The sequence below is a fragment of the Chiloscyllium plagiosum genome, chromosome 13 (genome assembly GCF_004010195.1).
Source record: "Chiloscyllium plagiosum isolate BGI_BamShark_2017 chromosome 13, ASM401019v2, whole genome shotgun sequence".
Lineage (NCBI taxonomy): Eukaryota > Metazoa > Chordata > Chondrichthyes > Orectolobiformes > Hemiscylliidae > Chiloscyllium > Chiloscyllium plagiosum.
Genome location: NC_057722.1, coordinates 74,634,363 through 74,650,684, shown reverse-complemented (window position 1 = coordinate 74,650,684; position 16,322 = coordinate 74,634,363). Strand labels below are relative to the sequence as shown.

General features: G+C 45.9%; 1 protein-coding gene across 8 annotated transcripts in view; it reads left to right on the top strand.

Annotated features, from left to right (window-relative positions):
* The window catches only part of LOC122556191 (mediator of RNA polymerase II transcription subunit 12-like protein), a 609,874-nt gene that overhangs the window by 63,766 nt on the left and 529,786 nt on the right, over positions 1-16,322 (top strand). For all 8 annotated transcript variants that reach the window (XM_043702730.1, XM_043702729.1, XM_043702725.1 and 5 more), the window contains exon 5: positions 39-198. In XM_043702730.1, coding sequence (XP_043558665.1) covers positions 39-198 — 160 coding nt within the window. The remainder of the gene's footprint in view (positions 1-38; positions 199-16,322) is intronic.

The following is a 16,322-nucleotide window of genomic DNA, read 5'->3' as shown; positions in this document are numbered from 1 at the left end:
CTATGACCAACTGCATTTTTTTATTTCATTCTGCATAGGTCCCCATCCTTAGCAAGAAGGAAGAAGCGTTTGCTTACTTGGCCAAGTATTCTGTGCCAATGTTGAGGGGAGCGTGGTTGATAAAAATGACCTGTGCATATTATGCTGCTATTTCTGAAGCCAAGATTAAGAAGCGACAAGCCACAGATCCCAACCTCGGTAATGAGAAAAAGCAAATTTTCTTTTTTTCTGTCACTAATTCGATGATCACTTGCATGTAAAGGAGAATATTACTGGACAAATAATGCTGGAGCTTTGTCTCTGTGACACATGACAGTTAAACATATTATAGAAAGCTGTTAGCAGCTGAAAGGGTTAACTGATATAATATAAGCTCTGCCTATCAGGGTATAAAGGACTGTTCCTGGTGAAGCTCACCAGTTTGTTACCAGTTCGGTGGTTACTCTAGTATTCAAGTTCCATATAGCTCAATACCGACATGTACTTGCATTCAAGTCTGACCTGAGACCTCCCAAGAGACAATGGTGTAACCCAGATGTAATACAACTAGCTATTAAGCACTATACTATAAGCCTATTCATGTTCAACAAGAGTGAGCCTCTCTTCTGATGAAGAATTCACATGTGCAACCTAGCCTGTTTAGTGTCAGTATCTCAGAAAGCTACAAATAACAATGTTTGCTAAACAATAATAAGATGGATTTTCAAAGCACTAATAATGTGGTAGATTGGCCCAAGCGCTTCACAACAGCGTTATCAAACAAAATTTATCACCAAACCTGATGAAGAATGTTACAATCTTAGACCAAAGTGCATAATTTACGTTATGATCTGGCTTGGGACCAGAAACATTACTTTTGAAAGTAGTCAAAATATGAGATCCGGGGGCATAAAGAGAACAGCATTCCGTGGTTTTGAACAAGCAGAAACAAACTCTACAATGTTAAAGAACAGCAAAATGATGAACAGTACATACCCTATTATTAATTCTGGATGTTAGAATTTTGATAATAGACTTTGAATGAACACCTCAAAGTACATATCAAATAGCAAATATGGTCGAGATAGATCCGATGGATTTGGCAGCAGCTCTGCATAGACATTATTCTAGTTAAACTTCACAAGTAATTATTTTTCTCTTTTTCCAATCTGACCACTCTCTCGCCGTGCCAGAATGGACTGTCTCCGTGACTGTTCGGATTAACCTACGATGTTATTGAATGGGGGGGGGTCAGACTTGAAGGACCAAATGACCTGCTTCTGTTTGTTATTAATATTCTCCTCTCCTGGTTGATCATTCTTGTCTCATGTGTCTACACCATCCCTGGATGCTGAAACTACGTTCCAGTATCCATTCACAAGCTTAACTCTAGCTCTTCACCACCAACTAGCTTCACCAAGTTAAAACTTAGGTTTTTCCCTCGACCTCTGATCCCGCTCAATTGCATTCAGCAAGAGCTGCTTGTGTGCTTATCAGCTTCCACCATCGCATCTATACTGAAATATTAATGATACACACACTCACAGCTTCATCCAACACACAGCAACCATCTTGTTTTCTCATCTCCTCAGAATGACTTCTGAAACGTGACTCCCACAATTGGCTGTCTGCTAATTTATTGAATTCCTTTATGGGTTTTCACAGCAAACTGCCATCCAGCTGTTTTTGATTTCTCAGTCAGTGCCCCTGTGCAGAATCTGTGTAGGTAGCTGCCTTTCCAATATTATGGTGAACTGCAGCATTCGTAATGATTCTGCTTCACACGATCACTCGCTAATGGTGTCGACAGCTTCTAAGCCTTGAACTCCTCTTCAGTGACTTGCTGTAGATTCAAAGAGTTTTGGATGACCCAAGTTTATGGAGGACAGAATGTGAAGGTGACGATGGTTTAGTGGCAAAATCACTGGACAAATAATGCTGGGCTGCGCAGTGGCTCAATGGTTAGCACTGCTGCCTCGCAGCGCCAAGGACTGGGTTTGATTCCATCCTCTGGTGACTGGAGTTTGCACATGCTCCCTGTGTCTGTGTGGGTTTCCTCTGGGTGCTTTGGTTTTCTCCCACAGTCCAAAGATGGTGGATTGGCCATGGGAAACTGCCCCATGGGTTAGCTATGGGAAATGCAGGGTTACATGGATGAGAGGGTGGGTTTAGATGGGATGCTCTTTGGAGGGTCGGTGTGGAATCAGTGGCCTGCTTCTGCACTGTCTGGATTTGATGATCCTCACAATGCTGAAAACCAAGCTCATGTTTTGGGCACGTGTTCAAATCCTACTGAAGCAGATGGTGAAATTTGGATTCAATAAAAAAAATCTGGAATTAAAAACTAATCAAATATAACCACTGTCGATTTTCTGTCCAATAGCATCTGGTTCACTAATACTCTTTCAGGGAAGGAACTGAAATCCTTACCTGGACTGGACTACATGTGACTCCAGATCCACAGCAATGCGGTTGACTCTTAACTGTCCTCTGGGAAATTAGGGACGGACAGTAAATGCTGGTTAGCTAGTGACACCCACGTCCCATAACCAGATTTGAAATAACTGTCCTGAGTGACCAATCGAAAACTTTGTTACAAACCCCTCCCTTATTCCTGGGCAGAATTGAATTGTTAGAACCCAGCCACTTCTGGAACTGTCTGTTCCATAAATGCTTCTGGCTATAGATTGTTGGCTTACTAAGTTGGATGCAAATGGGACATTTCATCACAAAAATGAATGGGACTCACCTGGCCGAAGACGTAACATTATCTTAAAAGAAGAGAGAATAGTAGAGGGATGGAGAGTTTGAGTGAATTCCAGAGGTTAGGGCTTTGATAATTTTAGGAATGTCCATTGATGTTGAATCACGGAACACATAAGAGACCAGATTAGAGTAGCACAGATTTGTGTTCTGGATGGGCAGGATTTGAAGAGATTTTAAAATGCAGGCATTACCAGACTGGAAACCAATATAAGTTAGCAAGAACTGGGTGAGAAGTGAATAAGACTAATGCATATAGGTCACTGAATATAGCAGATTCGGTGGCTTTTCACCATTGGAGCGTCTGTCCAGCCGTGATGACATGTAAGACTACCTTGTTTACTAGCTTTCAGAATCTTTAGGATCACGATTTCTCACATCCTGGTTCTAGTGGGATGAAGCCTGTTGACACCAGCCTGTGCACAATTATCAATGTTATTCCAAAGACTGGAGGGGAGGGGGGGAATCAAAAGCAGAAAGTGTTGGAAGCACTTCACAGGCTAGTCAGCATCTGTGGATGAGCTAACATGACTAAACACGAGTCTGAGCTGCTCAACATCTGCCAACCTGAATAGACATAAAGTTCAGAATCAAAGAGAAACTAAGCAGGTCTGTCAGCATCTGTGGAGAGAAAGCAGAGTTAATGTTTCGGGTCAGGTGACCCTTCTTCAGAACTGATCGTGGCAAGGAAAAGGTTGTTATATAGCAAAAGGCAAGCTGTGAGGAGGTTGGAGGAGTACATGTTGGGTGGAGAGAGAGAGAGAGAAAACAGCAGCTTGCCAGGCAACGGAATAGATGAAAGTCAGCCTGGGGGAGTCTACAGCTGCTTGTGGCTGACATTGGGTAGCTTCTGTTAACTGCCCCTGTGATGACAAGGCCTGCTGTGTGGGAGTTGGGGTACGATAAGAGTCCAGTCCCTTCCCACTTACATCTGCTATGTCAGTTCACGGTATCCAGCCACCTTCTCTTCGCCATGGGCGTGCAATCCTTTTGCACGTCCATCCCCCATCAGGATGATCTCTGGCTTCTCTGCTTCCTCCTTGGGGAGGGGTGGGGGGAGAAGGCCTGAATGGTCCCCATCCTCCTTCCACCCTCCTGTGCTTGGCCAAGCTCATTCTCACTTTGAACAACTTTGACCTGTAGAAAGTGAGAGGAGTTAAAGGTGTGGCCATGGGTACCTGCATGGGTCTCAGTATTGTCTGTCTCTTTGTGGGTTATGTGGAACGTTCGTTGTCCCACCCCTGATCAGGAACTACCCGTAACTCCGTCTGAGGTTTACGAATGATCTCGGCAGTGCTGCTTCCCCACCTTCTGGAATTGGAAAAGGTTTATCCTTTTCACTTTCAGTTTTGACTCTGCTCTCACCTTCTCCTGGTTGATCTCTAACTCTTGCATTCCCTGTCTCGTCAAGTGAGTTTCCATTTCTGGGGAGACGTTGGCGACCAATATCCACTATAAGCCCACAGACTCCCAGAGTTACCCTGACTATACATCCTCGCCCTGACTATACATCCTCACCCTGACTATACATCCTTACCTGAAAATGTGTTGCTGGAAAAGCACAGCAGGTCAGGCAGCATCCAGGGAACAGGAGAATCGACGTTTCGGGCATAAGCCCTTCTTCAGGAATTCCCCATTTATATTGGAAGACTGTGTGCTCAAGCTCCACTCTGAGCATGATCCATGCTGTCACTGTAATGTGGTAACGACGGAGTGCTGCAGTCCTTCAGATGAGATGTGGAGCCTAGTTACCTGTCTGCTCTCTCGAATGTAAAAGGAGAGGAATTCTTCCTACGCCACGTCCAGAGCCCTGATGGACACAGTAAAAGATGCCAAGCTGCACGACGTCTTCAGCGCCCCTGCAGACGGAGCGCAGCGTAGATACACCTAGTCATGGGCAGACAGGTCTATCCGCTCAAGGATAGATTACCGGTTTGTGTCCCGAACGCTCTCGGTCAGATCCACTGATGTCAAGCCGGTGTTCTTCTCTGACCACTGCCTCCTGCTGGCCGACTGTCACCTACAGGACGAGCAGCGGCTGGTAAGGGAACGTGGAAACTGAATACTAAGCTGTTGACCCCGGGAAACATTGAGGAGCTCAAGAGGGGCTACGCAGGTTGGAGAACCGTGAAGCCCCTCTTTGAGCCCATAGCGGACTGGTGGGAAACAGTAAAAGGGGACATCAAGAGATTCTTCATCCTCCAAAGGTGTTCAGGAGGTGAGAGTGAGGCGGGGAAAACTGAGCCAGCTCCAGGAAAGTATGCAGAACCTGCTCCTGCTGCAGACGATGGCGGTCATTGTCACGGAGGACCTCAAGGAGGTGAAGGGCCTGCAAGCCTCGCTCTTTGCTTCGGAGGCCTCTGAGATAATCTTCCGGTCCAGGGTCCGCTCGGTGGAGCAGGACGAGACGTGCTCACGTTTCTTCTTCCAGAAGGTGCACAAAGAGAGCTCTGTGCTCAGTAGCCTGAAGGAAGAAGATGGCTTAGTAACGTCATCTCAGGCTGACGTCATGAGGATCAGTAAATCCTTCTACGCCAGTCTGTATGACGCGAAGCCGACCGACAGCGCGGCCTCCCAGTCGTTAACGTTGATTCTCCTGTTCCTTGGATGCTGCCTGACCTGTGCTTTTCCAGCAACACATTTTCAGCTCTGATCTCCAGCAACTGCAGTCCTCACTTTCTCCTATACATCCTTACCCTGACTATACATCCTTACAGTAGACAGGTAGGAGGCTGGAAGAGCACAGCAAGCCAGGCAGCATCAGGAGGTGGAAAAGTCAACGTTTCTGATATTAACCTTCCTTCAGCACTAGATGTGGGGGTCAGGGGAGTTGAAGATAAAGTGGGAGAGGGGAAGGTGGGAAGAGTAGCAGAATGATGAGATAGTGACAAGTGGATACAGGTGGTGGGTATAACTAGAGACACACTGTCTCCCAAGGTTGCAATTGAACCCAGGTCCCTGGTTCTGTGAGTACTGAGCCACAGTGCCACCCTAAACTTAGACTTTAAAAGCACATTGAATCTCGAGTGGCTTTTCAGATTCTGTTCTGCATGCGCCTTTTGGACATTGTTGCTTTGGTGTTTCTAATCTTTACGAAGTTTGACAAGTGCAGGGGAGTGGGACTGATTGGACAGATTTTTCAGAGGTAGTACAGCCATGATGGGCAATTAGCCTCCTCTTCAACTATGATTTTTTTTCAAAAGAAAGTTGACTAAAAGATAATGCACCACAGCTCAAAATTGTTTGCTTTCATTAGTCTTTTACCAACAAACGCTTACTACGAATGTGTTTCTTAAGATGATTAATTTATTTTTCAAAGTGTTTTCCTTTCAATGTTACCTCTTTGTGACAAAAGCAAAACATTGTAGGTACTGCAAATCTGAAACAAACCCAGAGCTCAGCAAATCTGACGCATTTGTGGAGAGAGAAAGAGAGAGAAAAACAGAGCTAATGTCTCGAGTCCAGTGTGACTGCTTCAAAGCTGAGTCATACTGGACTCAGTGTTGACTCTTTTCCCTTCCACACAGATGCTGCCGGACCTGCTGGGTTTTTCCAACATTCTGTGTTTTGCTTTTCATGTGTTGTCAGAGTCGTACAAATTACAGGAAATCCCATTCTCTTCCACCAGTCAGTAGGGTGGCTCAAGCAATTCAGATTTCCACTTTGATTCGTTGGCTTAGTCCAGTTCCTGATGGATCTGAATGTAATTGCTGTCAGAGATTGAGATTCTTCAGGTCCTGGTATGATGCACCTGGATTATTGGCCATTATCAGTTCAGATTCTCTTGGGTTGTGGTAGAGACTGCCCGACATGGTGCCAGCTGTGACTCACTGCTTAGCACACTCCCCATTTATATTGGAGGACTGTGTGCTTAAGCTCCACTCTGAGCATGATCCATGCTGTCACTGTAATGTGGTAATGACGGAGTGCTGCAGTCCTTCAGATGAGACGTGGAGCCTAGTTACTTGTCTGCTCTCTCGAATGTAAAAGGAGAGGAATTCTTCCTACGCCACGTCCAGAGCCCTGATGGACACGGTAAAAGATGCCAAGCTGCACGACGTCTTCAGCACCCGTGCAGACGGAGCGCAGCGTAGATACACCTGGTCACGGGCAGACAGGTCTATCCGCTCAAGGATAGATTACCGGTTTGTGTCCCGAACGCCCTCGGTCAGATCCACTGATGTCAAGCCAGTGTTCTTCTCTGACCACTGCCTCCTGCTGGCCAACTGTCACCTACAGGACGAGCAGCGGCTGGTAAGGAACGTGGAAACTGAACACTAAGCTGTTGACCCCGGGAAACATTGAGAAGCTCAAGAGGGGCTACGCAGGTTGGAGAACCGTGAAGCCCCTCTTTGAGCCCATAGCGAACTGGTGGGAAACAGTAAAAGGGAACATCAAGAGATTCTTCATCCTCCAAAGGTGTTCAGGAGGTGAGAGAGAGGTGGGGAAAACTGTCCCAGCTCCAGGAAAGTATGCAGAACCTGCTCCTGCTGCAGACGATGGGGGTCATTGTCACGGAGGACCTCAAGGAGGTGAAGGGCCAGCAAGCCTCGCTCTTTGCCTTGGAGGCCTCTGAGATAATCTTCCGGTCCAGGGTCCGCTCGGTGGAGCAGGACGAGACGTGCTCACGTTTCTTCTTCCAGAAGGTGCACAAAGAGCTCTGTGCTCAGCAGCCTGAAGGAAGAAGATGACTCAGTAACGTCATCTCAGGCTGATGTCATGTGGATCAGTAAATCCTTCTATGCCAGTCTGTATGACGCGAAGCCGACCGATAGCGCGGCCTCCCAGTCATTCCTGTCCTCTATCACGGAGGTATTAGACGACAGAACACGGGAGAGGCTGGACCAACTGCTATCTCTGGACGAGCTGACCAAGGCCCTCGAGTCCTTCGAAAAGAATAAAACTCCCGGAAGTGAAGGTTTATCGATCGAGCTCTATTCCGCTCTGTGGGACTTGATTGGCCAGGACCTGCTGGAGGTGTATGTCAGTATGCTTTGGGCAGGTACCATGAGTGAATCCATGAGGAAAGGTATCATCACCCTCCTCTACAAACGGAACGGGGAGAGAGAGGAACTCAAAAATTGGAGACCAATCACACTGTTGAATGCGGATTACAAAATTCTGTCAAAGGTAATCGCCAACCGGGTCAGGTCTGCTCTAGGGTCGGTGATTCACCCTGACCAAACCTGTGCTGTGCCGGGCAGGAAGATTACTGAGAGTCTCACACTCCTCAGGGATACGATCGCCTATGTGCAGGACAGAGGGTTGGGCACCTGCCTGATCAGCCTGGACCAGGAGAAAGCCTTTGACAGGATATCACACACGTATATGAAATGGGCTTTGGGGAGGGAATCTGCAATTGGATCAGACTGCTCTACACCAACATTGTCAGTGCAGTCTCAATCAATGGGTGGGAATCAGATAGCTTCCTAGTCCGATCTGGAGTCAGGCAGGGCTGCCCTCTCTCTCCTGCCTTGTTTGTATGCTGCATAGAGCCATTTGCCGAGTCCGTTAGGAAGGATGCGAGCCTGAGAGGGGTGACTATTCCTGGCAGCGAGGGCCTGCAGGTTAAGGCCTCCTGTACATGGATGACGTCGCCATTTTCTGCTCTGATCCGCTGTCCATGCACAGACTCATGTGCATCTGTGACCAGTTCGAATGGGCCTCGGGGGCCAAGGTAAACCGAGGCAAGAGCGAGGCCATGCTCTTCGGGAACTGGGCCGACCAATCCTCGATCCCCTTCACCGTCAGGACTGACCACCTGAAGGTGCTGGGTATTTGGTTCGGGGGGGCTGGGCTGTGTGTCAAGTCTTGGGAGGAGCGTATCAGCAAAGTGAGGCAGCAACTATGGTTGCTCTCCATCGTGGGGAAAAAACCTGGTCATCAGGTGTGAGGCACTGTCATTGCTATTATACGTGGCACAGGTCTGACCTATTCCCAGAACCTGTGCCGCTGCAGTCATCCGGGCCATCTCCCAATTTATATGGAGGTCAAAGATGGACTGGGTTCGAAGGGACTCGCTGTACAAAGATCTGGGCAATGGGGGGAAAAAATACCACCCAATGCCACCCTCACCCTGATGGCCACCTTTGTGTGTGGCTGCATCAAGCTGTGCGTGGATCCCCGGTACGCAAACACCAAGTGTCACTACATACTGAGGTTCTACCTGTCCCCGGTGTTGCGAAGGATGGGCCTGGCCTCGCTGCCGCAGAACGCTCCGAGTAGTTAGACCATTCCGTATCACCTGTCCTTCGTGGAGATGTTTATGAAGAAAAACACCTTTGACCACAAGTCCGTCAGGAAGTGGTCAGCACGTAATGTCCTTGAAACCCTTCGGGAAAAGGAGAGGGCGGATCCTGTCGAGCGGTTCCCTGAGCAGACTGTCAAAGCCATTTGGCAAAATGCCTCATCGCCAGAACTTGCCAACAAGCACCAAGACATGGCTTGGCTGGTGGTGAGAAGGGCTCTGCCTGTGAGATCCTTTATGCACGCCCGGACTCTCAGCCGCACCGCACGCTGCCCTCGAAGTGGCTGCGGGGGGGACGAGACTGTCTCACACCTCCTTCTGGAATGTGCCTATGCAGAGGAAGTCTGGAGAGGAATGCAGTGGTGTTTGTCGAGGTTCATCCCGAGCAGCGCCGTGACGCGGGACTCGGTGTTCTACGGTCTGTTCTCCGGGGCGCGCACCAAGACAAACATCAACTGTGCCTGGAGGATCATCAACTCGGTGAAGGACGCTCTCTGGGCAGTTCGAAACCTGTTGATCTTCCAGGTGAAGGAGTTGACCCCGACTGAGTGTTGTAGACTGGCACATTCCAAGGTCCAGGACTACGTGTTGAGGGACGTGCTGAAGCTTGGGGCAGCTGCCGCCAAGGCGCAGTGGGGAAAGACCACCGTGTAACGTCTGCCTGCCTAAAGAAGAACAGGGGGCCCATGCAGTCATTTGGGCTCTGCTGACGCCTCAGCTAAGAATGTAATCATACAGACCTGTAAATAGGAATGATTACTCTGTTTCGGTATGGAAAGAAATGGAATGTTTACATATGTATGGCATGTCCAGTTGTATAGATCATCAAAGTATTTATGAATAAAGTATATTTTTTAAATTTAAAAAAAAAGAGGAATTCTTCCTAGTGACTCGAAATATAAGAAAGGCTAGCAGGGTTACAACTCCTCTAGCCTGCTCAGGCATTCAGTAAGCTCATGGTTAATCATCTACTACCTCAGTGCCAGTTTTCCCAAATCCCCTGAGTCATGGCCAATAAGTTTCCTAAAACTAGCAGTTTATTTTTTTTGAAAAGACGATTATCTGGGTCACTGTCACATTGCTGTTTGTGGGAACTTGCTGTGTATAATTGCATCATTTTCTATGTAACAACAATAACTGCATGGCAAGGAATACCTCTGTCTTTGGAATGCCCTTGAGCTTATTAAAAGTGCTTTACCAATGCTAGTCCTCCTTTTGTTTTCTTAACAGTTCTTATAACTTTTTGAAGTGTCAACCTTTTTATTATTCCTGTTGCAACCTACAATACGTCATTCCTTCCCTCCTTCCATCCTCCTCTTTCCTCCCACACCACCCCTCCCCCAGCCCCACAATCCCTCCAGTGAATCCTTTCTGAAAACTCATAAATATCTTTTGTGCTCATAAGTAACCACAAGAACAGATGTACTGGAGAGATCAAGTTCGGGAAGTTCCCTCGAGTGTATTTGTTTCAAATTAGTGATAACGTTTTGTTTATGCGGGTTTTCTGCCTCCAGTCTTTGTCCTTTTGCAGTGAGAAAGAAAATGCTCCCAATTAGCTGGGGAGCAGATGTACGACAAGTAACTCCCCATGATTTAAAAAAACTGCCGTGTTTGTTATATTAAAAAAAACCCCAGAGGTTTCTGGGTTATACGCTATAGTGCGGAACTCTCCTTGGTTGTGATGTATACCATTCTGTTGGTGCCAGCTCTGACCGATTCACAACTCTGTTCCTATTTGCATGTTGTTTCCTGGCAAGGCAATTCACCATTTTCTCTTGCATCTGTTATCTACCTTGCATCTGGCACACCAACGCGTAATTTAACCCCATTTTGTACACGTGCAAACTAAACTACCTTTGCAAGACTGTGTGCATTTGATATTGTAAATCAGCTTGCATCAGTCCTTTTGCTCATTTTATTTACTGAACACTTTTTTTTTTCTCTACTTTCTGCTTCAGAAGTTCTTCCACTAAGTTCTGAAAGCAGCGTCACTGCAACAAATGTGAGAATGGAACATATGTACAGCATGGTGGCTCAGTGGCTAGCACTGTTGCCTCACAGCACCAGGGACCTCAGGCGACTGTCTATGTGGAGTTTGTACATTGTCCCCGTGTCTGCGTGATTTTTCTCCGGGTGCTCGGTTTCCTCCCACAGTCCCAAAGATGTGCAGGTCAGGTGAACTGGCCATGCTAAATTGCCCATAGTGTTAGGTGCATGAGAGGGAAATGGGTCTGGGTGGGTTACTCTTCGGAGGGTTGGTGTGGACTTGTTGGGCCGAAGGGCCTGTTTCCACACTGTAGGGAATCAAATAAAGAAATTCGAGCTGCTGTGCTGTGGGCCATTTGGGCCTTTTTGAGCTTGCTTTACTCTCGACAAGATTGCAGTTACCTCAACCTCAACCTTCCCGCACGGTGCCCATCGCTTTTTGTTCCCAATTAGTTGGAAATGGTGTTGAAAGTCCAGTGTGTGTTCTGTAAGAGATCCATAATAAGGCCAGAAAACCAAGATTAGATTACTTACAATGTGGAAACAGGCCCTTCGGCCCAACAAGTCCACACCGCCCTGCCGAAGCGCAACCCACCCATACCCCTACATTTACCCCTTTACCTAACACTACGGGCAATTTAGCATGGCCAATTCACCTGACCTGCACATCTTTGGACTGTGGGAGGAAACCGGAGCACCCGGAGGAAACCCACGCAGACACGGGGAGAACGTGCAAACTCCACACAGTCAGTCGCCTGAGGCGGGTATTGAACCCGGGTCTCTGGCGCTGTGAGGCAGCAGTGCTAACCACTGTGCCACCGTGCCGCCCACTAAGTACAGGTAGTTCTAGGATAATGCACATTTCGGCAGTGCGATTTGGCTAGAAGGTCTCTAAAGAATTAGGGAATGATATTTTCAAGAACACTTCCCTCTGTTCACAATAGTGTGATTCCAGTGCGGATTGGTTCACACGTTTTGTTCTGCGCATGTGCCGATGTGCACTCCGGAGTGTCTGCACCGTTCTGCACGTGTGCCGATGTCAGCTGCCGATAGAACAGCTTTCTGTGAGGGTGGGGTAACGTAGAGAGAGCAGGTTTCTGTGAGGGGGTACCGTGGAGAGAGCAGGTTTCTGTGAGGGGATACCGTGGAGAGAGCAGGTTTCTGTGAGGGGGTATCGTGTAGAGAGCAGGTTTCTGCGACGGAGTACCGGGCGGAGAGCGGCTTTCTTAAATTTTTCAAAGTACTGTGTTAAATTTACTTTTTGTTTTGATGATCAATATGATCTAAAGAAAGGCTACCACAAATTTCATATTGGATTTATTTGAGACTACCTTATATTCAAGCTCCCAGTTGTGAATCCTGGTTGAAGGGATGCAAAAGCCTAGTGGTATTATCGTTGGACTGTTAATCCAAGGACCCAGATAATGTTCTGGGAAAGCTGGTTTCAATCATTTAAGGTGTGCTACACTTTGTTAGACTTTTGGGTATTTTTGAGCGATCATGAGTGATATTTCTTTTCTGGTTTGCCCCTAACTACACTTTTTTTTCCATAGGCCTCACTATTTCTATTGTGATTTTTCTGTTAAGCGAGGGTCCACTGGAACACAACTGCAGTGTTATAGGAGAAACTACCTGGAAGTTGTGTGTTCAAACTTTCATTTCTATTACATTTAAAGGAATGTTGCCTATTTAATAACCATAGAATAAAGAGGTTAATAACTTTTTTAGTCTAGATGAGCCAAGTCTGACTGGTTTGGATGCCTCATACAAATCTTTTATCAGCACTTATGTTTATTCATTCATGGGATGAGGAGGTTGCTGGCTAGGCCAGCATTTGTTGCCAATCCCTAATTGTTCAGAGGTTAAGAGTTGACCACTTTGCTATGGGTCGGGAGTGACGTATAGGCCAGACCAGGAAAGGATGACATTTTCCCTCTTGAAAGGACATTAGTGAGCCAGTTGGGGTTTTCCGACCATCGACAATGGTCATCATTAGACTGCTAATTCCAGATTTTGTATTGAATTCAAATTCCACCATTTGCCATGGCAGGATTGAAACCAGCCTTCCAGGAACATTATCTGGATCCCTAGATTAACAGTCCAACGATAATACCACTAGGCCATTGCATCCCTTCAACCAGGATTCACAACCGGGAGCTTGAATATAAGGTAGTCTCAAATAAATCCAATATGAAATTCGGGGGAGCCTTTTTTTATCCTACACCTTTGAATCTGCCTGACCTACTGCGCTTTTCCAGCAACACATTTTTAAGCTCTTGTTCTCACAAGGACTGCTTTGAGGAAAATCACATTGATGCATTTTAAGGGGAAGTGGTAAAAGGACAATAGGGAGGAACACAGAAGTGAAAGATCATTAGCCTGACAGGTTAATTCTGTTTCTCTCTCTGCAGAGGCTGCCAGAGCTGCTGAGTTTCTCCAATGAGCATTTTATTATTTTTTATTTTAGAAAGATGTGGAGATGTGTCTAGATGAAATCAGTTGGAGGAGGTTTGTAGGGAGCATAAGCATGAGCATTAGTTTGTCTCTGCGTAATTTTACATTTTTTTTTAATTGCAAGTGGAACTGATTTTTACCTTTCAATTTGGAGAAAAGTCTGAAGGTTTTGAGTTGTGTGCACGTTGTAATATTCTGGGTATTAAATGTGAATGTGAAATGTGAACAAGCGTTAAGCAGTTAACAAATCAATTGGCCTGTGCTGTCCAAGAAATTTGAATTTTAAAAATCACAAAATAATTCCAAGCCAAATGTTTGCACCCAGATTATAAGACCTTACAAAATAAAATCTCACAGCACGGCACGGTGGGCGGCACGGTGGCAAGCACTGCTGCCTCGCAGTGCCAGAGACCCGGGTTCAATTCCCGACTCAGGCGACTGACTGTGTGGAGTTTGCACATTCTCCCCGTGTCTGCGTGGGTTTCCTCCGGGTGCTCCGGTTTCCTCCCACACTCCAAAGATGTGCAAGTCAGGTGAATTGGCCATGCTAAATTGCCCGTAGTGTTAGGTAAAGGGGTAAATGTAGGGGTATGGGTGGGTTACGCTTCGGCGGGTCGGTGTGGACTTGTTGGGCCGAAGGGCCTGTTTCCACACTGTAAGTAATCTAATCTAAAGCACAAGGGGATCATTGACTCATTATTCCGGTGCCAGTTCTTTCAGCTATCCTTTTAGCCCTATAAATAATTTCATCACCCTATAAAAGGTTTTGTTTCAAATATTTATCCAGTTCCCCAAATGTTACTGTTGAATCTGGTTTCTTCACCTTTGCAGGCAGTACATGAATCATTCACAAGCTTTTAAAACAAAAATTGAGGCAGCTATCCTTCATGGTTGAAGAAACAACCAATGTGAATGGGTTTGTGGAAGGTGAATGGATCAAGGGAAATGAATTAGAATTAGCTTTATTGTCACACGTACTCAAGTAACAAAAGAACAGGAGTATATGTACAATGTCCCAACACATGGCACCATCTTGGGTATAAAGTACCTAGGTACAAAAAAATAGAGAAAATACAGAACAAGGTTACAGCACATTACAGATATACATCGTGTAAGTAGAAGGTAGAAAAATAAGAAATAGAGCTTAAAAAATAGCCTTTACAGTAGATAGTTGACCAAGAATTGGGGCTGTTGAAAAGTAATAGTCTAATGATTTTAACTGTTCCCCCCCAAAATAATGTTTTCTTCATGAGTCAGATGGTTTGCTATTTGTAAAAATATAGGAAATGTTACTGGCATTAACAGTTATGCAGTGAGTAATGTTTTTAATCTTGGCAGTGACAAGCAAACCCTTTAAACACTAAAGTAACCAACAATAATTTAATTCTTTTGAACATGCAATGTTTTGAATTGGGACAGTGGTCTGGATCCTTTGAGCATATTTGTTTAGGTCAGCTGAGAGCCACCTCCTCGCTTTGTCCCGGTCAGGAACGTTTTCTGAAATCATGTGTTTTACCCTTGGGGGGGGGGGAAGCACCCGTACCAAAGTGTATGTTCTGAGGTGGCCTTCATTGATTGGTTGGCCGCTTTTATTCATGCCACAGAGAGAGTTGGTAATCTGTGTAATTAAGTGCAACCTGCGTGGATAATGAAAATCACGATTGCGACATGCACACCTCAGTTGTCACTGTTCAAATTTTTTGAATCCATTTGGAAGCCAACCAGAAATGTTAATTTGTAAACTCCTATCAAAGATTACAAAGCTACCCAGTCAAGTTACTAAATGTTCTTCTTTAACTTCGAAGAGCTGGGGGAAAGGAAACTCCTTTCGGTGCACTGAAACTCCTCTCTCCAATACTCGGCCATGTTCCACTCTACGACATCTTAAATATACCTTTTTTTCCTTTAGAATGGGACTTGGTAGATGGTTCTTAATATTTATTATTTCGGCATATGCATCTTTGAAATGTCTGTACTTTTGAGTTCAGTAATTCTGACTTGATTGGAATGAGGATCATGACAATGTTCATTAAAGGACAAAGCAGCTCATCTATGATCTTCAGTGTACACTCCCTTCTTGGCGCACACTGCTAATTCTGTGTACTATCTACAAGTTGCACTGCAGTAACTCACTAAAAGATTCTTCTGATAGCACCTTACCAACCCACAACCTCTACCACTGAAAATGATAAGGATTGTATTTGTTTGGGAACCCCAAACCGCTGCAGGTTCCCGTTCAAGTCCCACAACATCCTAACTTGGAACTGAATTGGACTGAATTATCTTTATTGTCACATACTCAAAAGGTTCAGTGAAGCGTTTACAAGTTTCAACTGATGGTGCCATTGTAGGTACAGATTCTGAAATACAAATACTTCAGGGGAAAAACAAATTAGGAAAATAAAGAAGTGAAACATACAGCATTACAGATCATAGGAATAAATTAGAAAAATAACGAAATAAATAGTTCAGAATAACAATCCTTCCAACCCAGTCTACGTCGGCACCTAGCCTCTAGTCTGGGCTGGGCCTTGCACTGGCTCTCACCATGAGGCTGGGAGACTGCTCTGGAATCATCTCAAGGCTGGAGGTCCATGCTGAGGCCATGCTGGGCTGCCATTCCTTCCTGCAGTGTCACTGGGTCGAAACCGTGGAACTCCATTCGTAACAGCACTGTGAGTGTCCTCACACCCCATGGACTCAAGAAGGTAGCTCCCCACTGGCTACTGCTAAGCAATTAGGGACAGACAATAAATGCTGTCCAATCCTGCAATGCCCACATCCCATGATTCGGGTTCTAAAACTTGGTTTGTTTTTTTTTGCCATGACATAACCAGTTTTTATTTTTAATCATTCTTCGCTTACTTTGAAGTTCCCATTGTAATCTGTGCCT